At 42.1% G+C, this 26,368-nt stretch overlaps 1 protein-coding gene across 1 annotated transcript in view; it reads left to right on the top strand.

The window, feature by feature from the left end:
* Window positions 1–26,164, top strand: part of LOC149203220 (DUF21 domain-containing protein At4g14240-like) — a 210,673-nt gene extending 184,509 nt beyond the window's left edge. Inside the window, exons 12-13 of the mRNA XM_089403363.1 lie at window positions 25,340–25,421; window positions 25,600–26,164. Coding sequence (XP_089259489.1) covers window positions 25,340–25,421; window positions 25,600–25,731 — 214 coding nt within the window. The 3' untranslated portion in view covers window positions 25,732–26,164. The remainder of the gene's footprint in view (window positions 1–25,339; window positions 25,422–25,599) is intronic.
* The last annotated feature ends 204 nt before the right edge of the window (window positions 26,165–26,368 follow it).

The following is a 26,368-nucleotide window of genomic DNA, read 5'->3' as shown; positions in this document are numbered from 1 at the left end:
GAGATCCAGATGGACCTACAACGCAATTCTAAAGAGGAGATCTGATGGTCAACGCTGGTCAAACTTTGGATCTGCAGTTGCAGCTTTAGGTTCAACAGCTTCCGACTTTACATGTGTGAGAGAGAGACCCTTTTCTGCGTAGTAGAGAAGAGACTCATTTCTGCGCAATGGAGAGAGAGAGATGTGATGAGATGAGTGAGTTCAAATGAGGAAAAATCCTCTTATATTTATACACAACGTTGGTGTTTGAATAGATGTGACTGTTGGGCTTCTGAGCCTACATGAGTTGTAGGTCGGCTTGATAATAATTCCATAATCAAAATAAATTCATATCTCCATGAATACTTATCGGAATAGGATGATCTTTATATCAATTCTACACCTCTCAATGAGAGGAATCTAATAAAAATATTATCAGCCATGAATAAGATGACCCACATGAAGTTTTGCCCTAGTTGCCAATTTTAACACTCCCTCTCAACTAGGGAGAACTTCATTTGCAATCTGTCTATCAGTCGTTACTATTCATCCATCAAATGCATTGCCCTGTATAGCCTGCCCCTTGCCCTGCTCTGCTCTATTCTGCCTGTTCTGCTTTGTCTTGTTCTGCCTTGTATTGATCTGTATTGTTTTGCTCTGTTCTGCTCTGCTCTTGCATTGTTCTGTTCTGCTCTGCTTTTGTCTGAATTATGAAGAAGAAGAAATGGTCAAGGATGTATCATACTGACTCAAAGTCAGTCTCAGAGTATGTACCACTGGTCCCAGACCAGTCTCAACCAACCCGAAGTCAGTGTCATAGTGAGTACAACTCCACTGGTCCCAGACCAGTATCATCCTCCACTGACTCAAAGTCAGTCTCAGAGTGTGTACCACTGGTCCCAGACCAGTATCATCCTCCACTGACTCAAAGTCAGTCTCAGAGTGTGTACCACTGGTCCCAGACCAGTCTCAACCGACCCGAAGTCAGCTTCATAGTAAGTACCACTCCTACCACTGGTCACAGACCAGTATCGCAGTCTCAGAGAGTGTACCACTGGTCCTAGACCAGTCTCAACTGACCCGAAGTCAGCGTCATAGTATGTACCACTTTCACTGGTCCCAGACCAATACTGCACTGACACGAAGTCAGTCTCAGAGTATGTACCACTAGTCCCAGACCAGTCTCAACCGACCCGAAGTCAGTGTCATAGTATGGTACAACTCCTACCACTGGTCCCAGACCAGTATCATTGATCCCAGATCAATGGAGGTCATCCTAGCGTGTAGGGAGTACGGTAGATACAACGATGCGTTCATCGATACTACTATGGTCCCTAACTTCATTTCCCTGCTCATTGATCAGATGAGAGGTACTTCCCATGAGTCCCAGATTGCATGGGTAGGATGCCTCGACAGGAGAACTAATCAATCCTGTCCTCACAAGAGAATACATCAATTCTGCTACAATCGCCATGGAGAACACACCAATCCAGGCTGCCATGGAGAACACATCAATCTAGGCCTCACAGGAGAACACATCAATCTTGCTACAATCGCCATGGAGAACACATCAATCCAGGCCTCACAGGAGAACACATCAATCCTGCTACAATGTCGCCACAGGGTGTACATGTATACCACCAGGGGATAGTGAATCATCCTGTGGTCATATGTTGCTCCAAGAAGCACCCCGCACCCCCCTGGAGCTCCCAGAGCTCAATGCATCATACATGACCCTCATTGGAGGGTCTTTGAACAACTCCAAGTTGTTCTCAGAAAGTCAGAAATTTTACTTTCCCAAGGGGTTTTGTCAGAATGTCAGCGACCTGTTCATCTGTACCGATATGTTGGAGCCTTATAGCTCCCCGCTGCGCCATATCTCGAATATAGTGGTATCTGATATTGATATGCTTGGAGCGATTATGAAATACGGGATTCTCTGACAAACGAATCTAGCTCTGGTTGTCACAAAGGATCACGGTGGTATCCAATGTAAATCCAAACAGCCCACTGAAGAGCTTTCGCAACCAAACTACCTCACAGGAAGCCATGCTGGCAGCGATATACTCTGCTTCGGCGGTGCTCAAGGCCACCTACTTCTGCTTCCTGCTCATCCAGGATATGGAAGCAGATCCCAAGGAGAAACAACACCCGAAAGTGCTCTTACGGTCCTCCGCATTGCCTGCCCAGTCAGCATCTGTGTATCCAATTAGTCTCACATCTCCGGCAGTGTATCTTAACCCATAAGTGATAGTGCCACAAAGATATCTTAGCAGATTCTTGGCACCAATCCAATGTATGTGCTGAGGTTCAACCATATGTTGACTCAACGTGTTGACTGCGAAGCATATATTTGGACAGGAGTTCACTAAGAACATTAATGCTCCGACGAGTTGTCGATACTCGGTAGCATTTCGTAAAACAGGTCCAGCAGCACTACCGCTTAACTTCTTGAAGTCAAGCTCCATCGGGGTAGTTACAGGCTTGTAGTCCACCATACCGAATCTTTCCAATATCTTCACCACATATTTTCCTTGAGATAGGAAAGTTTCTCCTGGCTTCTGCCACACTTCAAGTCCTAGGAAATAGTGCATCAGTCCTAGGTCCTTCATTTCAAATTCAGAAGCCAACTCCCTCTTACATTTGAGAATGAGAGGGTCTGCACCTGTTAGAAAGAGGTCATCCACATACAACACCAGTATGAGAGGTTTATCATCTTCAACCTTAAAGTAAAGGTTAGGATCGACTCACTCCTAGTGAATCTCAGTTTCATCAAGTGGCTGTCGATCCTCTCATACCATGCTCGGGGTGCTTGCTTCAGCCCATAGAGAGCCTTCTTCAACCTGCATACATGAGATTTCCGATCATAAATTTCAAATCCTTCGGGTTGCTCCACGTAGACCTCTTCTTTGATCGAGCCGTGCAAGAATGCAGTCTTGACATCCATCTGATGTAGGTTCCATCCTTGTGAAGCGACAAGGGCTATGATCGAGCGGATGGTCATATATCTGGCAATAGGTGCAAATATCTCATCATAGTCTATACCTTCCTTCTAGGAGAAACCACGAGCAACAAAACGAGCCTTATACTTTTCCGTACTTCCATCTACTGCATGCTTTATTTTGTAAAGCCATTTGGAAGTAACCACTGTCTTGTCTTGGGGTCTGGGGACTACTTCCCAGACATCATTCTTCATGATAGACTCATATTCTTTGGTCATAGCATCTTTCCATACTTGATGCTTGATGGCATCTGAGAATGATGAAGGCTCATTTTGTATGATCGTGCTCATGATGGTCAGGTATCCCTAATACCTATTAGGTTTCTTACTTTCACGAAAGGTTCCTCGGGGTGCAGCACATCCTTCAGCATCATCAAGTAGCCCCCTAAGCCATGAACGCCTCTTCCTAGAAGAGGAAGGCTCATGTGGAGGAGGATCAATCGGATCCATGGGTTCTTCTACTTCAGGCATTGATTCATCATCCTTTTCTTTCGGTTCCTTAGTGTCGGCTTCTTGAGAGCTCCTCAGAGTCAGAAGATTGTTCACCTTGCTGAGAGCCATATCTTCATCAAAGGTGACATCATGACTAATTATGACTTCCCTTTGACCGGCTACATAGATTCTATAGCCTTTAGTATTTTCACCATAGCCCACGAAAATTCCCTTCTTTCCAGATGCACCCAATTTATTTATTTTCTCTTTCGGCACATGAAAATATACATGGCTTCCAAAAATTCTAAAATGAGAAACATCAGGTTTCTTACCGGTGAGCTTTTCTTCAGGAGTCTTGGAACCCAATGCTTGGTGAGAGCATCGATTTTGTACATATACGGCAGTGTTCGCAGCTTCAGCCCATAGAAACTTCAGAAGTCTTTGATCATGTACCATGGTCCGGACAGCTTCCATAATTGTGCGGTTCTTCCTTTCTGCCACACCATTCTGTTCAGGAGTACATGGTGTAGTAGTCTCCCTCTTGATGCCAGCCTGTTTACAAAAATCATGGAACTCATTAGATTCATATTCAGTCCCATTATCAGTTCTTAAGATCTTGATCTTCTTTTCGGTTTGATTCTCGATTAGGGTTTTGAAGTGTCGAAACCAAGAGAACACTTCATCCTTCTTTTTCAACAAGTATATCCAGGTCTTTTGAGAATAGTCGTCAGTAAAAGTGAGATAATATGAATATCCTCCCAAGGAGTTCACAGGCATCATACCAGATATGTCTGAGTGAACTAGTTGTAATATATCAGAGGTCTTGCCTTGACTTGAAGGGAATGGTCCCCTTTTGAGCTTTCCTTCGGCACATCCCGGACATACACCTTCTTTCTCTACTTGGAATTCGGGCATCCCTGTTACCATCTGTCTTACATTGGGTAGAGCTTTGTAATGAAGGTGGGCAAACCTCCAATGCCAAAGTTCGGACTGAAGAGTTGTGTCACAAGACATGACACCTAGCGGACTTCCATTGACCTGATATAAAGAATCAACTCGAAACCCAAGAGTGAAAGCATATTTAACATTATTTTTCCATATATGTACCTTGCCATCGCTGAAGGTTACCTTGTAGCCTTTGTCTTCCATTGCCGAGATGGATACCAAGTTCTTTTTGAGATCAAGTACATATAATACATCTTGTAAGTGGATCGTATTACCTTGATTCAATTTGAGAGAAACATTGGCTACACATTTCACGGGGTATTTCATGTCATCTCCAAGGAAAATTTCCAAGTTAGTTTCTTTCTCTACCAGATTATGGAGTACTTCTTTGTAACCAGTGAAGTGTCTTGAGGCACCACTATCAATGAGCCAAATTCCCATTGAGTCCGAGGAGCGGAGGTAGATAGAGCGGCTGGTAGATAATATTTAGCCTACTTATTGTCAACAGTGTTAGATTCATACCTGGAATTTCTAGCCTTCTTGAATGGTTGCCCTCTTCCTTGATTTCTAGCATTCCTTTTACCTTTGCTGTTGAATTTTCCATTCCTTCGATTACCATGAGAGGGATTTTGATCATCGTCACGGTGAGAGTCCTTTCTATCAGGGCATTCCCTTGCATAGTGACCTGCTTTATTGCAAATGAAACATCGTCCTTTTCTTCCACCCTTAGATCCAGCCTTTCTTTTCGATTTAGACCCAGAATTATTTCTTTTCTTAGCATGAGAAGAAAAAGCAGCAGGAGGACCTTTAGGCAAGGGAATTTCTTGCTCTTCTACCCTTGTTTCTTCTTGAATGCATCTAGCCATTAATTCCTCGAAACCAGAAATTACATTATTGTTCAGAAGAGTAGTCTTGAACACATACCATTCAGATGGTAATCCTCCAAGAGTTGTGAGTGCCATTTCTCTGTCAGTAATAGTCTCCCCAATAGATAGGAGATCGTTTTTGATCTCGGTGATTCTTAAGAAGTATGCTTGCATACTCTCATCTTTACCCTTCTTGATTTCCCTCAGCTTATTTCTAAGAAACAAAACTTGATTTGCATCATTAACTTTAAATAAACTCACCAGTTTATCGTATATTTTCTTGGAGGTGTCTAGATCAGAGATGTAGGCCACCAAGCGCTTGTCGATAGAGTCTCGGATGATCTTCTTCGCTTTAATTTCTCCGTTCTTCCATTTGTTCCTGGCAGTCGGAGGTGCATTTGATGGAGGCTCAACAATATTGCTTCTCACATGATCCAACACTCCTTGATCCTCAAGGGTTAGATCGATAGACATCTTCCATCCGTGATTGTCAGCTTTCTCACGGAGCTTGTATTCAGCAAGAAAGAGTGTTGAGGACCCCATCGTTCTTTTAAGATAGCTTTGCCAATCTTCTCTTCGGTGATTGCTCTTGCTCTTGCTTGGGCTTTGTCTTCACCTCACCTCTGATACCATGTTAAGTTATGGTATGTTCTATGCTTATAACAGTTTACTTATTTTTTTTATTATATTCCACAGATTAGCAATCACATGTACATAAAGTAAAGTGCAAATAGAACATTAAACGATCGACAGAAAACAAGCCAAGACAAGAGACACAAGATGTGGCAGCTAGCCAGGGACAAACCCCACAATGTGTGGGGAAACCCTTTGATCAAATCTTTTTTTATCTTCAATAATTCAGCAGAGAGAAATAGTACAATAAATCTGATTCATATCAGCAGTAGCAAACCCTAGATCAACAGCATCAGCATTAGCGGCTTCATCATCAAACTAGGGTAGATGATATCTCACAAATCGACCGTCGGATCGGCTTGATTCCACCACCAAAAGTTGCAGCTTCTAGAGGAGGTTCAGATGAACCTACAACGCAGTTCAGATGAGGAGATCTTCTAGTCCACGTAGGTCAATCTTTACTTCTGTAGTTGCAGCTTCAGTTTCGGCAGTTTCTGGCTTCAAACTAGGGCAGTCGATATCTTGCAAACCGTCCGTCGGATTGACTTCATTCCACCACCAAAAGTTGCGGCTTTCAGAGGAGATCCAGATGGACCTACAGTGCAGTTCTAAGGAGGAGATTTGATGGTCAACGCTAGTCAAAATTTGGATCTGCAGTTGCAGCTTTAGGTTCAACAGCTTCCTGCTTCACATGTGTGAGAGAGAGACCTTTTTCTGTGCAGTAGAGAAGAGACTCATTTCTGCGTAGTAGAGAAGAGACTCATTTCTGCGCAGTGGAGAGAGAGAGATGTGATGAGATGAGTGAGTCCAAATGAGGAAAAGTCCTCTTGTATTTATACACAACGTTGGTGTTTGAATAGATGCGAATGTTGGGCTTCTGAGCCTACATGAGTTGTAGGTCGGTTTGATAATAATTCCATAATCAAAATAAATTCATATCTCCATGCATACTTATCGGAATCGGATGATCTTTATATCAATCCTACACCTCTCGACGAGAGGAATCTAATAAAAATATTATCAGCCATGAATAAGATGACCCACATGAAGTTTTGCCCTAGTTGCTAATTTTAACACAACCCCTTTTCCCTCATCACTACCGTCCATATCCCTTAGCTCCGTCCCTCCTTTTCCCTGGCCTGAACTTCCTCATTCATCCAACTCTTCACCTGAACTCTATATGCTGTTCTTCCATTGCTGTCTGCAGCTTCTACCTTTGCAGATCCATGCGGCTTCCCTCTTTGTCCACCTGTAGCAACAAGCTTTCCGTTGCTCATCAGCAAACCCGCGATCCTGTGGCTCCTTGCTCTTCCTTCTCGCAGTCTTCACCGTCGTCGGACCTGCACAGCGATACAACAAAACATTCGATTTTATTTTTATTTTGTATGTATATACATTATGTTAGATGTTTTTTTCATCTCTTTTTGTATATCCGTGGTTTAGGTTTAGTTGTTTTGGATTTTATGTAATCAAAACTTTAGTTAAATGTCATTAAGATTTTAATAAAAAGATTGGATTTGGTTTTATTTTATTTTTTTTGTATTCGATTTTGTTTTTTCTTTTTTTTTTTTTGGTTTTAAATTTTTGATTTGAGTTCATTTCACCTTCTTTTCTTTTTTATTCTATTTATGATTTTGAAATTAAAAATCCTAGAAAATAAAAATAAAAAATCCAAAATTTTGAAAAATTTAATATTTTGACATTTGATTTTTTTTTTTAGATTTAAAATTCTCAAAGTTAAAAATAAAAAAGGGAAGAAGTTAAAAATTTAAAAGACATCAATTTTTTTTTTCTAAACATTAAAAAATTAAAAAAATTAAATTTTTTTGAAAATCCTAAATTTTTTCAAAATTTTCAAAATATAAAAATGAAAAAACTTTTAAAATTCTAAACATTTAAAAAATTCTAAAAATTTAAATTTGTGATTAAGGATTTAAAATAAAATAAATTAAGGGGTTTTTCACTTAAATGTTAAAAATTTTAATGTGGCCTATGGCACATTAAAAATTTTGATTTTTGACCCGTTGATTTGTTTTACTTCATTAATGTTTATTGCCTAGTTTTAAATTCCTTGGTGTTTCTGATGTTAAACACTAATCTTAAATTCTCATATAGTCTAGTGCGATAAATGTTTTAAGTTATATTGGTGATAAGAGAAAATTAATTAATTCTAGTTCTTGGGCAGTTAATGAAAACCATTTAAAATCTAGAATATTTTTGTGTGATACAGTGTTGGGCATTTATATGGATTATTGTCATTTTTCGTCACATATTGAAAATCATTCTGGATAGCTTGTTTTATTGATGGTTAATTCAAATATCGAAGGCATTGGTCTATAATTTTTTCTATCTCGTGGTCGTGTCTTGTTTACGTTGGCGTTTAATCTATTAATCTGATTTAATCATTTAGATTCATCAAGTTGTCCATCATTAAAATCTCCTAGAGCCTCTGTTTCACAGGTTATCCCCATCCATCGTTAAGGACTACCCCCCTTGACTTGCCTAGGAGAGAGTCTAAATAGAGTGAGTAAGGATTAAGAGTGACAACCCTTACTCTGAGCGTTGTCGCGGTGCCTAGACACTTTGTGTGACAACACATACCTAAACTTAACATGGTATCAGAGGTGAGGTGAAGACAATGCCCAAGCAAGAGTGAAAGAGTAATCACCGAAGACAGTTGGGAAAGGACAAAAGGATCAATGGATTCCTCATCCCTCTTCAAATTCACCAAGGGTGAAATCGAAGCAGAGAACATTATCAAAATGGCGCAGTAGAAGCTTATGATGGCCTACCTAAAGATCAGTTCATTGGGAAGTCCGGATCTAAGGGTGGAAGGAAAGGAAGATGACTTGTTCGGCCATTATGCGAACAAGTGTCTGAATGGTAGGGACACATCACTTGATGATGATAACAATCATTCTAGGGACATCTTTAATGATTAGAGGAATGACAGGTAACGACCGACTCTTCAGAGAAAGCAAGGAACTCTAGGTATGAAAAATCAAATGTTGTTTCTGATAAGATAAAGAAGCGTTATCTTGTATTGGCCTTCTCCTTCAGATTCTTTGGGAATCTGGGTTATTGATTGTAGTGCTTCAACACACTCCATCAGATAGAAGGGTGCTCTCTCTAATTTGGTAGAGATGGAAACAATCATGGGATTATACTTGGAGCCAATGCCACCTATCTCGAAAAGGGTGTAGGGAATGTTACCCCTCAATTGAATGAGGGTAACTCGATTCATTTACAGAATCTCTTGTATGTACCTGATCGCAAGAAGAACTTGATGTCCACTTTGGCAATGAAAGTCAAAGGTCACAGGGTGGCATTCATCGATGGAAAGGTACGTGTTTGGAAATAGAATTTTCAAAGATGCTTTTATCTTTGAGTTCAGGGTTGGCAATTTGTATCAAGTTTCAGGGTGGTCCATTGGGGACCATGTCAGTTGACAGATCTCATCTATAGCACCGAAGGTCTACTTATGGGGCTCTACCTGATATGAGTCAGATGGTGACTCAGATGCCTAAATTCAAGAAAAGCATGAAGGTACATGTCTAAGATGTACCAAAGGAAAATCTTACAAGGGGACCATTCCCCTCATGTAGCCGGTCCACAGGTTTGGAATAACCCGAGGGGTTTGAGATTCATGATCGAGAATCTCATGTGTGCAGGTGGAAGAAAGCCCTTTATGGCTTGAAGCAGAACACCCTGGGTTTGATACGAGAGGATAGCTGTCAGATGAAGCTGAGATTCACTAAGAGTGAAGCTAATCCAAACCTTTGTTTGAAGGTTGTGGATGATAGACCTCTCATACCGGCACCTTCTGAGGACGACCTATTTTTGAAAGGTGCAGACCCTTTCATTTACAGAAGTAAGAGGGAGTTGGATTCCGAATGTGGAATGATAAATTGCAAGCCCATGACTACCTCAAGGATCTTAACTTTCAGAAGTTAAGAGGTAGTGATGCCAGACCTAATTTGGGAAATGCCTCTGAGTTTCATAAACTCATTCGCATTGATGCTCTTGGTGAACTTCCGTCCAGACATATGTTTTGCAGTTAGCATGATGAGCTCAAATATGGTTGAGCCTCACTGGATTGGTGCCAAGAATCTTCTGAGATATCTTCGGGGCACAATCTTTCATGGATTGAAATACACTGCCAGAAATATGAAGCTGCATGATTACTCGAATGTTGACTGGGCAGGCAGTGTGGAGGATCACTAGAGCAGTTCTCAGTGCTGGTTCTCTTTGGGTTCTGCTTCGATATCATGGATGAGTAGGAAGCAGAAGTTGGTTGCTATAAGCACCGCCGAGACTGAATACATAGCTACGAGTATGATCTCGTATGAAGCTTCCTGGTTGTGGAAGCTCTTCAGTGCGCTATTTGTACACATGATGAATACCACCGTGATCCTTTGTGACAATCAGTGGGGATTCGATTGTTGAGGAATCCTGTATTCGAGGATTGCTCCAGCAGATAGACATCAGATACCAGTGTTGAAAATATCGGTATCGGCAAAATATCGGCAAGGGTCCAGAAAATATCTTATCGGCAATATCGGCAAATATCGGCAAAATATCGGCAAATATCGGCAAGCATAAAAAATAATTTTTTCAAATTTTTAAATATAGCCGATATTTTGCCGATATTTTCCGATATTTGCCGATATTTTCAAAACAGAAAATATCGCGATATTTTCAAAACAGAAAATATCGCGATATTTTCTCGGCGATATATCGTTTTGCCGAAAATATCGCGATATTTTCGAATATCGCCGATATATCGCCGATATTATCAACAGTGTCAGATACTACCTTATCTAGGATATGGTATGTCGATGAGCGACGAGGCTCCATCACATTGAGACTAATGTACAGGTCGTAGACATTTTGTCAAAGCCCCGGGGAAAGGTCAAGTTTGTGACTTTCCCGAATGACTTGGAGTCGTTGAGAAACCTTTTATAAGGGTCCTACATGTTGCATGCATTGAGCTTTGGGAGCTTTGGGGGGCTTGGGGTACTTACTGGAGCAACACACGACCATAGGGTGACTCACCCTCCCCTAATGGTGTGATGTGTACAGGGTGAATGGCTCAGCCTTCCCCTGTGATACCTCGAGGCGACCTTGGGACAGGATGATTAGTTCTCTTGTCAAGGCATCCTACCCATGCAGTCTAGGACTCATGGGAAGTACCTCAAATCTGATCAATGAGCAGGGAAATGGGGTTAGGGACCATAGTAGTACTATCGATGGATGCATCGTTGTATCTACTGTACTCCCTATGCTAGGATGACCACCATTGATCTGGGATCAATATGAGTGGTTTGAGACACTCTCTTGTGATATTGATTTGGGATCAATAAAACTGATTTTGGGTCAGTAGAGAATAGTACGAGACATTCTCGATCAATTCTTCTTCTTCATGGTTCAGCAGAGCAAAGCTCAACAGAGTAGAGTAGAGCAAAGCACAGTAGAGCAGTGTAGGGCACTGATGGCAAAGATAGTATAGTCAGACATATGGATAAGCGGATGGAGTTCTCCCTAGTTGAGAGGGAGTGTTAAAATTGGCAACTAGGGCCAAACTCCATGTGGGTCATCTTATTAATGGTAGCTGATATTTGTCTTGGATCCCTTTCATCGAGAGGTGTAGGATTGATCTAAAGATCATCCAATTCCGATAAGTATTCATGGAGATATGAATTTATTTGTGTTATGGGACAATTCGTCAAGGTCGGCCAACAACCAAATAAACCCCACATGTGCTCAACGTTTTAGTATAAATAGAGGTGCCTTGAAAGTCATTTGGACACACTCACTTGGGATCTCTTCCTCTCTACTTGTCTTTGGGTTTTGGTGAGAGGGGAGATCCTAAGGGATAACGTTGCCCTAATGGAGAAAGGTTCTACGCTATCTAGAGGGAGTGCCCTAGGCTCTATGCTGCCCTAATGAAGAAGCCCTAGACGCAGGAGGAAAGGGAGATCTAGCACAGTGAAGGAGGCCTAACAGTAGACCCTAACACAGTCCTATCATGCCCTAATCTATACGTTGTTCTGGAAGGGTTTGAGACAGCCCTTAGACGCAGCAAAAGGGATACCCTAACAACAATAAGGAGGCTCCCATTCGCTGCCCTAACCTGCCCTCATACGCTGTCCAAAGGAGCCCTTATACACTGCCCTAATCCGCTATCATTAGGAGACCCTAATTATGCCCTAGCCATAGATCTAAGGTAGGGTTACAACTGAGTTAAATGTGCCATAGTCGCAGATCTAAATGGAGACTTAGCGGTAGATGAAGGAGAGCTCTAGCAGCCGTTAAGGGAGAGGTCTGGCCGCAGTTAAAGGAGACCTAAATCTGCAACAAAGAGAGGCTAGATCCACAGCAAATGAGGAGACCTATAAGCAACTAGGAGAGGAGGCCTAATCTATAGTCAAGAGGAGCTCCTATACATTATCAAAGGGAAGTCCTAATCTGCGGTCAAGCATAGCCAAGTTCTGCAGCTGAAATCTAAGGGTGTTGTAGGTGACAGGATGGAAATGTGTGCTGTAAGACAACAGTATAGCTGTACATGATCAATACATGGACAACAAGGTACAACATGTCCAAATAGGACAACTGCAAGCATGATGATAATGGGATAGCAATGAAGCTTGGTGGAGCAAGCAAATAGGACAACTGCAAGCATGATGACAATGGGACAGCAATGAAGCTTGGTGGAGCAAGCAAATACGACTGCTGCAAGCATGATGATACATGGGACAGCGGTAAGCATGGTGAAGCATGGACAGCAGCAGCATGGTGAAGTGTGAACAACATCATGGTAAAGCATGGACGACAACAAGCATAGTGCTGCAAGTACATTGGGACAACAGTATAGTACTTGGTGCAGCGAGTACACAAAGCAACAATGGTGCAACAAGCACATGGGTGACAACATGGTGCAGCAGTGGCACAAGGTACAACAGTGCTAAACACTGGGATAGTAGTGCTGCACGGTGAGGTACAACATGATGACGAGATGAAACATAATGATAGGTGAAGGAGTCACCTTGGAAAATTAGTTGAAGCAGCTTGTCTTCAACTGATCTCATGTATCATCTTCTTAGAGATGATCTATGCTCTTATCGAGGCAAGTCAAAGTGTTGCCTTCTTTGTTAAATGTACTATCTCTCTCTCTCTCTCTCTATCTCTTTACTAAACTATTGAAGAACATATAAGAAGAATTGATCAAGGGTTTCCCCACATTGGGGTTTGTCCCTGGCTAGCGCTACATCTTGTGTCCTCTTGTCTTGGCTTGTCTTCTGCGATTTATGTTTATGGTCTATCTGTAGTTTACTTTAATGCTGATGTGATTGCTAATCTGTAAAAGATATTGAGCTAACTATGAAAATTGAATTAAATTGCTCTAAGCACAGAACATACCTAAACTTAACAGCTATCTTGTTAGGGTCGAATTGCCTCTTTGGCAGAGTATGGAGCCTGAGGCTCTCTAGGCTTAGTGATTCCTTGGTTGCATGGTTGAAATTTGCGAACGAAAATGAACCACACCGAATGGGAAAGGATGGCCATAAAGACTTCTTGTTATCTTTTAGGGTCTTGGTCAAGCCTTTACCCACAGTCTGGTAAACTATTTCTCTTGCTAGTAGCTTATCGAAGAAATACAAAGGGAGTAGATGTGGGTCTGTTGTACTGCCAAAAACTCTAATATACGGAAACCATTCTTCAACAAAATACTTGCCTACTACGAGAAGGTCTATAGCGACTTCTTTGGAAAACCTGGGGGCTTTCTTATTAAAAATCAATTGATGTAATGGTAAAATAACAACATGGCATACTTTATAAAAATGGGGTATATAATGGGATTCCCAAATTTGTTTATGGCTGAGATGGATGCGATAGGGGTCCTTTAAAGTCCATTTCCAACCCATGATTGGAAATTTAGTGCAAAAACAGATGGCATCCATGATATAGGCACTGAAATAAAATGGAGGAAGGTTCTCTGTGGAGGAGGATCTCTTTTGATGATACTCGGAGATGGCAGTGGCTAGGTTATCAGATAGGATAGTGGCCCAATTCATTATGTGGGAATTGACACAAGCATCAATTAAAGGAATCCATTCTATGGAAAACTTGGTATTATTAGGTAATCCATATAACCTACATAACATAGAAGCTGCATAGTTGTAGGGGTTTGCCAAAGAAGCTACGAGATACATACCTGTTTTATCATATTTGAACTTGTTCTCCAGTACCCTCCAGCCTTGGATGATCTTGAAAGGTTCTTCATTTTTCTTTGCGAAGTTGGCCAAGTATGATTTGTCATATATGTCCTGAGGGTCAGGTATATGATACATTTGCTTTAGGTCTTCAGCTTTGAATGAACCCATTAACTCCATCTTTGAGTTCCTGAATTGCCTGTCTTTAATACTGAGATTTTCCACCACCCATCTAATCATATCTGTATATGGGAGTATTTTCGCTCTTGCTCCTATTTTGTGAAGGAAGGAACAAGCAACGTCTTTGAATTGGACCCCCGAAGGTTTTATTGATTCGGTTGTTGCCTTTATGACAATAATTTTAGGACGCTCATCTTCAAGCTTGTTGTATATGACTTCCCATGCTATCGCTCCTCCATCGGCGCTGCAAACTGTGTCAGCGAATATAGGCGACATTTTTGATAGCTCAGACTCTGTAATGCTCTGCTTCTTCTGCTTTTGCATCACCTTTCGCAATGACATCTCTTTTGAAGCTTGCCTGAAACGAAAGAGATATATCAGTGCACACAATGGAGGGCAATTATGGCAGAGAGTTCTTTGAAATGACTTTGAATCGTGGGAAGATTTTACATGAGATTTCAGTGTTAACTAGCCATAACTTGAAAACATCAATTCCTCTCCTTGAGCTGCTAAACATTAATTACTCTGTCAAACCACTCATTATTACATTAAAACTCAATAACTTCTCCACGCTTCACACTTTATTAGCGCATCGCAACTTTCAAACGTTGTCATATAACATTATTCAGAGTTAATGCAAAATGCGATTGCGAGAATCGCAACATCGCATTTCGCAAATTCTTAAGGGGTGACACAATGGCATGCTGTATCGATTTGTGATTTGCGAGGTGCGATCATGTGTTATTAAAGTGCGGTGATTGGAAAATCAGAGCAGAGACCTCATCGCATATCACATTTTGGGATTTTCGGTGGAGTGTTAACAATTGTTACATGGAAAACTGCGAGATGCGATTTGCGATAAGAGCTTTAGGCATGAGTTCCTTTTTGAAGGTTTTTTGAGGTAAATTTGTAGAGTTAGCGTTTATTTTCAAAGGCTAAAAATTTAAAAGGGTCCCCATTTATATGTCAAATATTAACTATTACTCGTATAAATGGGGGGGTTGTTACATAGTACAATAGGACCAAAAAGGCCGAAGAGATCACCTGAACAATCAAGGGCGAACGAGGGACAAGTCAGGCTTGAAATTATGGTGGCTTTGGGTCCAGGGTGGTCCGCAACTTCGGAAACAAATTTGGCAAAAAAAATAGTTCCCCCTTCTTACTCAGGAGGAGAGTTTACGTTTAACGGAACCATTATAGGATCAACCATCTGGAATTGGGCTATCAAAAGCAAAGACCTAATTCAACATCATGCATTTTGGGATATCAAAGAAGGGAAAACATCAAGATTTTGGGAAGATTCTTGGCAACTGTTTCTACACTCACGAGAGTCCCAACAATTTCAATCAATACAAAATCTGTCCAAAAGACTCACTGCTCAGACATTGGCTGATTTTTGGAAACCTCATAAGGAAAATCAAGAATGGAGGGTGTGGAAAGAAAGAGAAGACTAGGTAGATAATGATGATAGTTACCCTTGGAAGGAGTTTAAAGAATTGTTGGATAATAGATGTTTGCACAGAAATAGCAACAGGGTTAAGATCCCGAGTTTGGGCACTGGTGTCAACAAGGCTCCGTTGTAGTCTAGCACAACGTCAACATTGTCACCTTACCCGGAAAGGGTAAGAAGTCTCGCCTGAGGTGTGCCACAACCTAAGCTAGAGGAGGGTTGGAATCCGATATCAGGGAAACCATATCAAAGGATAGAGAGCAAGGAACATCAACTTAACATTCAAAGCAACCAAATCGCAACAGTCTATACATGCTGTAACAGAGAGACTACCTAAACATGTGCATACTTAAAAATTTTGAATAACCAGAATAACACACAGTGAATACACTATGATCCCATAATAGTCTTCTTCATTACTATCAAAATAGGTACATTACATCTTGGCCTGTCCTCAACATTAGAACTCCTACAGAGGGGATACAAACTCATATAAGACAGTCACAAAGCTGTTCCCATAGCTCTGGAACACAGGATGAATAGTATTACCCAGAACAACCATAACCAACCCCTTCTTGATTCTCCTTTCTGCTTTTTATCTTCTTCTTTCTTTTCTTGCATGTCAACCAAAACTGCTAGTTCCTTCTCCCTTGCTCGGCTGTCTTCGTCCTTGGTTGCTCCTACTCTTTCCCCACTCCACTGTCTCTGCTTCTTCCCGTCACTCCTCTGCAACTGCCAGTTTTCCGCCAATCTCTTGTCTTTCCTCGGCTGTTAGCTCCTCAACTTCCCAATGGTCGATTCGGCCACTTGTCCCTAGCCTCTTTCTCCGCAAAATATCACAAAACGAAGGCCCCGACCATAGTTCATTGACTCATCACCGAGTCAATATTCCTATGGCGTTGTCGATGCTATTGACACTTCTCCTGGTGCTACTGCGGGTGCTTCTGATAGTGTTGCTGTTGGTGCTTCTGCTAGTGCTGTTGCTGGTGCTTCCTCTGGTGTTGCGCTGCTTCTTCTTGGCCCGCTTCTTTAAACGAAGGCCCCAATTCAGGCACAACCGCAATAGTCTCATGGCAGAATTGAGTATAGTTATTGAGCGCTGCTTTCCAGGTCTCTGTGATCGTGGCTGCTTGCTCGAGGAATTCAGTTGTTGTGTTGGACGTGGGTTGAGCTGGCCGTGCCATTAGCAAGGAAGTCCACTGTACTTCCATGTCCTCACTTAGCTCCTATAGTTCCTCTACGTGTGCTTGAACCGGGGGCCGAAGATCACGGAGTATCTGTTTTGTCTTGGCCGACTCATCTTCAATCTGTTGGATGCGGCCTTCTAGAGTGGTGACTTCTGCCCGTAACTGTTTCCTTTGCTCTTTGTCCTTCGTGTTCTTGATAGTGGTGAGGAGATGATTAACTCGGTTTCGGAGTGGGTAGATTAGTGGATTCTTCTTTGCCAAGCTTCCTAACCAGTCATGAACCTGCTGCAGCAAGGTGTATGTGGCCTCGACAATGGAGTCCTTGAGAGTGGCTGCAATGGTTATCTTTTGCTCAATCTCGTTGGCATAGGCTGTGGCATGGGCCGATAATGCACTCCTTGTAGCGGCTAGGGTTTTCCTGAGCTCTCGATTGGTCTTGATTAAATCATTGCACGCGGTTTGGATATTGTCGCAACATTTGACCAATGTGCAAGCTGAGAAGTCTTCTGGAGCTTCGGTTACAACATCAAAAATGGACGGCTACAGTGCTTGGAATCGTGTGGTAATCTGCTCGACCTGCTCCTGGAGTCGTTGCTTGTCCTGGTGGAGTTGATCACATTCAGCTGTGGTTTCAACAATTTGCTGCTACTACTGTTCATGGTCGGCAGTTAGGTCATTATGCAGCTTTGTGGCCCTCGGTGTGACTTGTTGAATAAAGTTGAACAGTTGGGATGAGGACCAACCCTGAAGATCATTCTGCTGCATGGTTGATGGATTAGGGAACTATGGTGCCCACCATAGTCCTGCTTGCCCACGTTGTGGGAACTCCCCCAGATCATCCTCATCCGGTTCTTTATCCACCTTTCCACAAGCCATTGCTTCAAGATACCCTTGACTCATAAAGACGCTGTAAGGTCCTCTGGTCTATGCATCTGTCCATTAGCTTACCCGATGTGAGTAGAATCATTTTAACAACCTGCAATACCTCAGTGAGCCTCCTGTAGTTGTCTGAGAAAGAGAAGCTGCTAACAAACTAATTAGCCAAGCTATCCCAATCTCTCGTTTGCCTCCTTGTTTTTTTCCTGTACATACCAGGTTTTTGGAAAGGTTCCCAAGGTGTGTATGAACCCATGTACCCATAACTCCTTCGAAACTCCTTCCTGGTTCCATCTGTCCTTACAATTTTCCAAGTGTTGTCGAGGGTCGGAGTCCCCCCTGTACTTTGCAAAGTCTTGAGGGTACTCCCTAGATAGTTTGAATCTTACTTCCATTGCTTTCTTGATCTTCTCCCAATCTTGGAGGTAGTTGTGGTGAACTCCTCACCATTGCGCCGGTGTCGCTTGCAATGCGACATTTAGTAATGGTATTTTATGCTCTTCAATAATAGTTGCATCAATCCTGTTGAGAAATGAATTTACTGAGTCTATACCATTAAAGATAGGGAAGTCCCTTACCTCTGTGCCAATCCAGTTGACCCAACATATTGCAGCGCAATGTCTAGTGTTGATCTCATATCCACTCTGCTGCCAATCGTCCCAAGCAGCTTCTGAACCAACCTCTGAACTCTGAATACTTCTCCAGCTAATAGATCCTTCAGTTGTTGGGTTTATGTAGTCCTCCCTTTTACCCACTGTTAGCCTGTAGAGTTGATCTAACATCCCTAGCTCTTCTTTGTCATCTGTTAGTCCCTGATACAAGTCTACAGGTTGAATCACCCTTACTCCTTCTACTTCAAAAGTCATTAGTTCCTTCTTTAAGTCGATTATAGCATAATTTTCAAATGCCCACTCTATCCTGAGCAGTGTTGGATAAGGATCCTTGTCTCCCATAATATCTATTACTTTGAAATTTGCATGGGTCTTTACCCCTGCTACATCCACTTCTACATCCTCTAGTCTCCCAATTGGAAGGATATAATAATGAGTCGCCATCCGCAACTAGATTGGTGAGAATGTCAACTAAATTTTCCCTAGTGCTTCCCACTTTTTCCTTGGTAGAATGTTGACATCGGAACCAAGATTGTTATAGCTCTGATACCACTTGTTATAGATCTGATCCAAAAATATTATAGATCTGATATGAAAATATAAGATAATGCAAATAAACCCAGAAATAATATGAAATGATTCTTTATTGATCAAACCCTTAAGGTAGGGCAACACCATACATTTACTCCTTAAGGAAGGAGAACACTCCACAAGCCATATGCTTGTTCATACAATAATCCTTCACTATATCTTCACGTGGAGTCTCTAGCCTCTATATAGGCCTTATACATACAATACCATGGATCATTACCATGGTTCCCTCATACCATCGACTAATACCATGGGCCCATTACATTATTACTAACTACTTGTGATCCCTTACATGATATGGGTTAACCACCTTATTTATTACTATGGCCCATCCCATTATTACATTATTACCTTGGGTACCTCCCTTGGTACCCCATATTATCCCCCCTAGGTATATAACAAAGATCTAGCATAGTGTCCTTGATTTGAAATCCTGCAATCTGAGCATCGATTATGAACTCTCTACCTATTCTCTTCTTGTTCCTCCGTACTCTCCTAGTGTGTCTTTTGGGTAAGTTAGCGGAAATAATTCCTCCCTCAACCTCCTCTGGGTTGCCTGCTTTCAGACTATTCCTCAACTGCACCAGCATCTGGTCATCATTCACGATCTGCAGAAATAATCTAAACCATTCCTCAGTCAGAGTGCTGTGGATTGTGAAAGGTTCAGGCTCTTAGCTTTATGAGACTCTGGCTGCCCCTTCTATGGTCCTGTGCCTTCAGCTAGATTGTCAAAAACTTTCGTTGCCTCGTAACACTGCTTCTTGCTCGGGTCATATGAGCGCTTTGGGGAGGCCAGTCTGATGATCATGGGCTGGTCCGAGGTTCCTCGATCAACCCTAGTCTTTTTGCCGCTGCGTGTGACTATATTAATATTCAAGAGGGGGGTTGCCTCCAATACCCTTGGTTCTGCATTAATCAAGTTCGCTCCCCTACACCAGTTCTGCTCCTCCCATCTTGCAATTAGCTCCGGACAGTCCTATGTTGCATGTGCATTGACCCTGCACTGAGAGTACCATGGCCTTCTTAGCAGTGGGCAATCCCATGCAACATGCCCTTCTTGATCATAGTTGTAACATCGGACTGGGCCTCTGCCTCCTGCTCTTTCACCCCTTGTTCCTCCTCCTCCTCGCCCTCCTCGAGCAGTCTCATTGAATCAGAAGGTTGAGTGGTCTAACCTATTTGCTAGAGCATCCAATGCTCTACATTGGTTAGTGTGGTGAGTTGTGGAAGCACAAAACTCACAATAATTGTTATTTGGAACATTGGAGTATTTTTGTAATATTGGGCACAAACGAGGAGAGTGTCCATACCCCCTGCATACTTCACAGTACTCTGGCTGGTTGCACCTAGGATACAACCCTTGCGATCCTACCTGCGCGACTCCTGATGCGGGTGTAGGCCTAGGTGGTCCTCTTGGAGTAGACACAGTACCTGCGCCCTGCAATCTTGGGCATTCTGTGGAAACATGACCTTCCCCTAAGCAATTTGTACACCACACGTTCGGCCTTGCCAGGCGGGCTAGTTGCAGATCCTTTAACTTCTCTGTTAGACTTGCAATTTGATGTTGAAGACCCAAGATAGATGGATCATGCGATGTTGCTCCCCCCCAGTATTCGTGCAGGTATCCTGCCATAGCTTCTATCCGAGTTGCTTGCTCGAGAGCATCCTGTAGTGTGTCAATCTTTTGTTGCGTCAATGGTGTACGAGTGAGGGGTAACAATGCTTTGATAAACCAATCTCTTTGGTGATTCGGGTCTATTGGGTAACTGAGTTTACCGATTGCATCCTTAAATCTTTGCATCAACTCTCAGGCGGTCTCTCCCTCCCGCTGCTTTATCTCCCACAGTTCTGACAACCCTTGCTGATCAGTTTGGGGAAGTTTGAATTCTTGTACAAATTCTCTTTTAACATTGTCCACAGTTGGGTTCTGGTGTAACTCTGACCATTTTATGAACCACCTCAAGGCCCTTTCCCTGAGAGGTCTAAAATTCAATTAGCTTCACATTATTAGGCGTCTGACGAGCTCTCCAGATGGCCTCGCATAGATACCAATGTTGTTCTATGTCTTCGTTCCCCCTGCTGGAGAACTCGGGATACCTTGTGAATGATCCCGCCATTTTTGATTGAGTCCGTGCTAAAAGCACAAATCCTTGTGATCCCGGTTGTAGAGATCCTTGCAAACCTGTATTACTGCTACTATTTCCACTACTACTAGTACTAGCTTTGTAATTAACATGCACACTATGAACTCTTATAGTTTTGATCAACTTAGAAAGGAATTTGTCAAGATTGTTATAGAGTACTAGGGGAAGGTTGGGGGAGACACTACCTGAGCTTCGGGGAGGCAGATCATTGATTCTTCTGGACGCATCATCTTCAGCAAATAGTCTCTGTATAACAAAATACATGTCATCATCTAGGCCTTCCTTCGAGCTGGGATGGCCTTTTCCATCCAGCCTCTCCCTCTCCACTAGTGAGGGTGGGTCCCTATCGCCTTTTGAACCCATAGCGGTTGCGGCTGTCGCTATTCCTCCCGTTGAGCTTTCTTCTATCCTGTCTCCTCCCTCTGGACTTCTCAACATCGCTCCTGCTTGGTGCAATCCCTCTTGTTGCCTTTTAATCGTTTGCATGGCCCTTTCCTGCCATCTCTCTACTATCTGCACTCTCCTTTGTGCTCATAGATCTCCCGCCCTTCGGGAATCATCTGCATCCATCCTCCTAATAGCCTCATAGTTCCCTGCTTAGTAGCATCCCTCCCTTTAGGTCCTTCCCCCAGTACTAGGTGTTTACGCTGCCATGCTTAGACTTTGGAATACTAGCAAGCCCTCTTCCACCATTAAGACCTTGATCCAGAGGGTTACTTCTTTTAGCAGCTTCCCTCACAACCCTGCTCGGAACACAGCTTCAACCTTTGAAAAGGACTGATGGCTTTCTGCTGCAAATTCGATAATATACCCTTCCAGTGTGGTTTGTACCCAAAAATCTACTGCTCTTGTCAGATCCATGTCAAGACAATGTAGTGCAGTGAGATCTTCTTGAGTCCAGTTGCGACGAGATAAATTTTGTCCACTAGACCTCCCTTTCACCTGCAATCTCTGCAACCAGTTGTAAAGTTCTTCTGGAAATTTGCACCAGAATATCTCGTACTGATCACTCGCCGGTTCTGAATACAGGATTTTGTCCGTCAATTTTGCAATAGTTCGACGACGAAGTTGAGCTTGTTGAGAAACAAATTGGTCCACTTGCTCATCCCACCAGTTTCGCAATTTTTTCTTAAAGATCTTCGATACCATATTCCAAACCCTCTTTTTGAATTTCAGGTCCTGACAACGGAACCATTTGTTGGCACAGAAATAGAAACAGGGTTAAGACTCCGGGTTCAGGCATAGGGGCCAATAAGGCTCCGTTGTAGTCTAGCACAACGCCGACATTTTCACCTTACCCAGGAAGGGTAAGGAGTCTCACCCGAGGTGTGCCACAACCTAAGTTAGAGGAGGGTTGGAATCTGATATCAGGGAAACCATATCAAAGGATAGAGAGCAAGAAACATTAAATTAACATTCAAAGCAACCAAATTGCAATAGTCTATACATGCTGTAACAAAGAGACTACCTAAACATGTGCATACTTAAAAATTCTGAATAACCAGAATAACACACAATGAATATACTATGATCCCATAACAGTTTTCTTCATTAATATCAGAATAGGTACATTACATCAAGCTCTTGGCCTGTCCTCATCATTAGAATTCCTACAGACGGGATACAAACTCATATAAATACAATCACAAAGTTGTTCTTATAGCTCTGTAACACAGGATGAATAGTATTACCCAGAACAACCATAACCAACCCCTTCTCCGTTCTCCTTTCTGCTTTTTATCTTCTTCTTTCTTTTCCTCCACGCCAACCCGAACCACGAGTTCCTTCTCCCCTGCTTGGCTGTCTTCATCCTCGGCTGCTCCTGCTCTTTTCTCGCTTGGCTATCCCTGCTTCTTCCTGCCACTCCTCTGCGACCGCTAGTCTTATGCCAGTCTCGTCTTTCCTCGGCTGTCAGCGCCGCAACTTCCCAATGGCTGTTTCCGCCACTTGTTCCGAGCCTCTTTCTCCGCAAAATATCACAAAATGAAGGCCCCAACAACAGAGTCTCACATAGTCGGGATATTCTTCGATGGGGACACCAATCATTAGGTTCATTTTCTTAGCCTCTTTCTCCGCAAAATATCACAAAATGAAGGCCCCAACAACAGAGTCTCACATAGTCGGGATATTCTTCGATGGGGACACCAATCATCAGGTTCATTTTCTTTAAAAAAAGCATATGGAGTACTTGCTGGTAATCATACAGAGGACAACATAGTACTATGGAGGAAAATATGGGATAATAAGAGTTGGCCAAAAGTTGGCACATTCCTATGGCTGCTTGCACATGGACGTAACCTCTCATGGGATCGACTATAGAGAAAAGGCTATGAATGACCGTCGATTTTTTTCTCTATGCTTTCAAGCAGAAGAAACAACACAACATATTTTTAGGAATTGTGCGCAACACTTGGACATTACACTGCGAATTTTTCGATGTTCTGCGCCACAACCTGAATTTATCACATATCTCTTAATGCAATGCTATGAAAAGAAGTTAAAAATATGATAACTCTTCAAGCTTGGCATTTGGCCTGTGGCTTTGTAATATGGAATCTGTGGAAAGAGCGGAACCTCAGAGTTTTTGATACAAACGAGATGCTGTTTGTCTACAAGAAATCATAATCCAAAGTACTCAAGAAACAATAGTAACATCCTCGTTTAAACAGGAAGATTGGTCAGATACTGAGAGAAAGGAATACATTTTAAAAAATTTGGATCTACACCCAATAATGTTCACCTCCTGTCTCTCTCAATCGATTGATTTAAGAAACAGTGACTCTATTAGCTTCTCTCCTCCTCCACAACATTTTAAAATATTAAGAAGCTTCGATGGTGCATCAAAAGGGAGTCGGGGGCCAACAGGTCACAGTGGTATCTTTCGAGATGAGAACTCTCTCCCACTGCGTGTCTATGCATGCTACTACGGTACCACAACAAATAACATGGCATAATTTCTTGGTCTAGAGAAGGGCCTTAAAATAGTGCTTCGCGAAGGTTATACGTTGCTCCAAGTCCATGGCGATTCACAAATTGTCATACAATGTCTAACAAAATTACTCAAGACCAACTGGCAGATCAGATAAGTTATAGTTGGAGACTACATGAGGTAATTACTAGTATAAAAAACTTGCTGTCTTCATTTCAGTGTATTATCCCACATCACACAAGGCGAGCAGGGAATAAGGTGGAAGACATTTTGGCTGACTGAAGCATTCGCACTAGAGGACTAATATATGATGAACCATGGTCGAATGAGGCCCCTATTGAGGAGATCCAGGAAACCCAACAGTGTCTCCAACAGGATCAATCACAAGTTACTGGGCACACTTCTCCGGTCGATCGGAGCATGGGGTCACATAAGGTTTGGACACCAACACTAGATACTATCCCTGAAATGAAATGATATTTTAATGTCTACCAGACTAAAAATAGTCTAGGGGACCATTAGTTCCCTACTTTTCGCTTTTTGCAATTCAATCTTTTTCTTATTCAAATTGATGATGAGCCTTTAATGTTCTACCTCAGCGTCAGTTGGAATGATGAACATGCGAGAGTAAATAGTGACGATAGGGATCTGTGGCCACGTCAACACTTGTTTGGACACCACTCACGTGTGGCGGTTATACCGTGTACACTTTCAACGACACTCCATTTTTTAAAATCACTTTAAATATGGGCATGTTGTGGGAGAAGGGCCTCCATCCGACATTCCCCTGGTTCATAGCTGGCTCTTGAAACTGATCATGGATGCATTGCACATGATTTTGGTGTTTAATCCCTTTTAAGTATCCAATTAGTAGGAAATCGACCATCAGGGTTATATGGTCACTTTTGTTATATTTTATAAGTACCCGGTAGCCATGTTACTAACAAGGTGATGAAAATATGTCCAACTATATTTCTGCTTGTCAATTTTATTTTGCGACTTATCTATTCCTAACATCTCTATTACCCTTAAATGATAGAATTCTCGTTGAAAATGTACGTCCAATAAAAACCCAACAAATACGTATGCTTTATTCCTATTTTGTTGGGGTTATTTTAGGTTTCTTGACCCTAATATTTTGATTGCATAATAATCTCTTGCTTGTTCCTTTTGTTTTAGCTTTTGTATAACTTTTTGCAGTAGTACCCAGGCAAACAAAAACTTTTAGACCTATGATGCTTTATATATTTGTTTATATTGGGGTAAAATATCCTGAATTTGCATGTTTGCATGTTTCTTCAGGGTCCGTGTTGCGGCAACAGTAGCAGCATCTGTCGTCGCCCGTTCTCCTTCTATCCTCCGCGCCATTGCTCAGAAGATAGGAGTAAGTCAATGCATATAATTCTTATTTCTAGGGTTTGTATACTCACGATGTTAGACCTTGATGACGGGGGTAGGTTCGTAGTGAGGGAGGGCATATAGCCAGCCAGCTATCCAATATTGGTTCTTGAGTAAAATTTGCTTTCAGATTAGCAATAGACTAATTTTGTTTGCTTTCTCAGGGAGGACATGGACGACGAGGACTGCAAATAGCTGGTGCAAGCCAACAAGGAGAAGATTCAGTTTCGGCAGAAAATGTCGACAGTGGAAAGGTAGCAGATGGGCTTACACAACCACTTCTGGGAAAAAAATGAGTTTGCCCCTGCAAAGGCATAAATGGCTTACTCAACCAGGCACCAGATTGTTTACACAACCACTTGTTTTGGGGGGCGGGAGTGGGGACGGGGCAATGAGTTTGCTGACTAATAAAAACATAAATTAATTTGTTGTACAACAACAGGTTTTTTTTTATAGCTTGTTCGGGTTTCCTTTCTAATCTTAAGATCAAGAATGTGAGGAGAAATAAACTTTTGGTAAATTTTTTTCATGATAACCCAATCACAGTGTGTATTAAATCCAAGTGTCTGAAGCCCACTACAGAACGTCTTATATAGAAAATAAATGTCTTGTATAGGAAATACTAAGTTTTAGGGATCTTAGGGAAATACTAAGCTGGGTCAATAGAATGAGAGAAAGGCACATGTGGTAAAGTTTTAATAATCTTTGGGTAATTTTTTTTCATGATAACCCAATCACAGTGTGCATTAAATCCAAGTGTCTGAAGCCCACTACGAAACGTCATATATAGAAAATAAATGTCTTCTATAGGAAATACCATGTCTTAGGGATCTTACAAGCTGGTTCAATAGAATGAGAGAAAGGCACACGTGTTAAAGTTTTAATGCAGGATTAATCATGTGCGAGAGGCTCACCTTTTTATTTGAACACTTT

This window comes from Pinus tabuliformis, chromosome 2_1, assembly GCF_031772625.1.
Source record: "Pinus tabuliformis cultivar Carrire ecotype Pingquan chromosome 2_1, CPIR1, whole genome shotgun sequence".
In the NCBI taxonomy this organism is placed as follows: domain Eukaryota; kingdom Viridiplantae; phylum Streptophyta; class Pinopsida; order Pinales; family Pinaceae; genus Pinus; species Pinus tabuliformis.
Note: the sequence above shows the minus strand (reverse complement) of the source record. Positions and strands in the feature narration are given on the sequence as shown.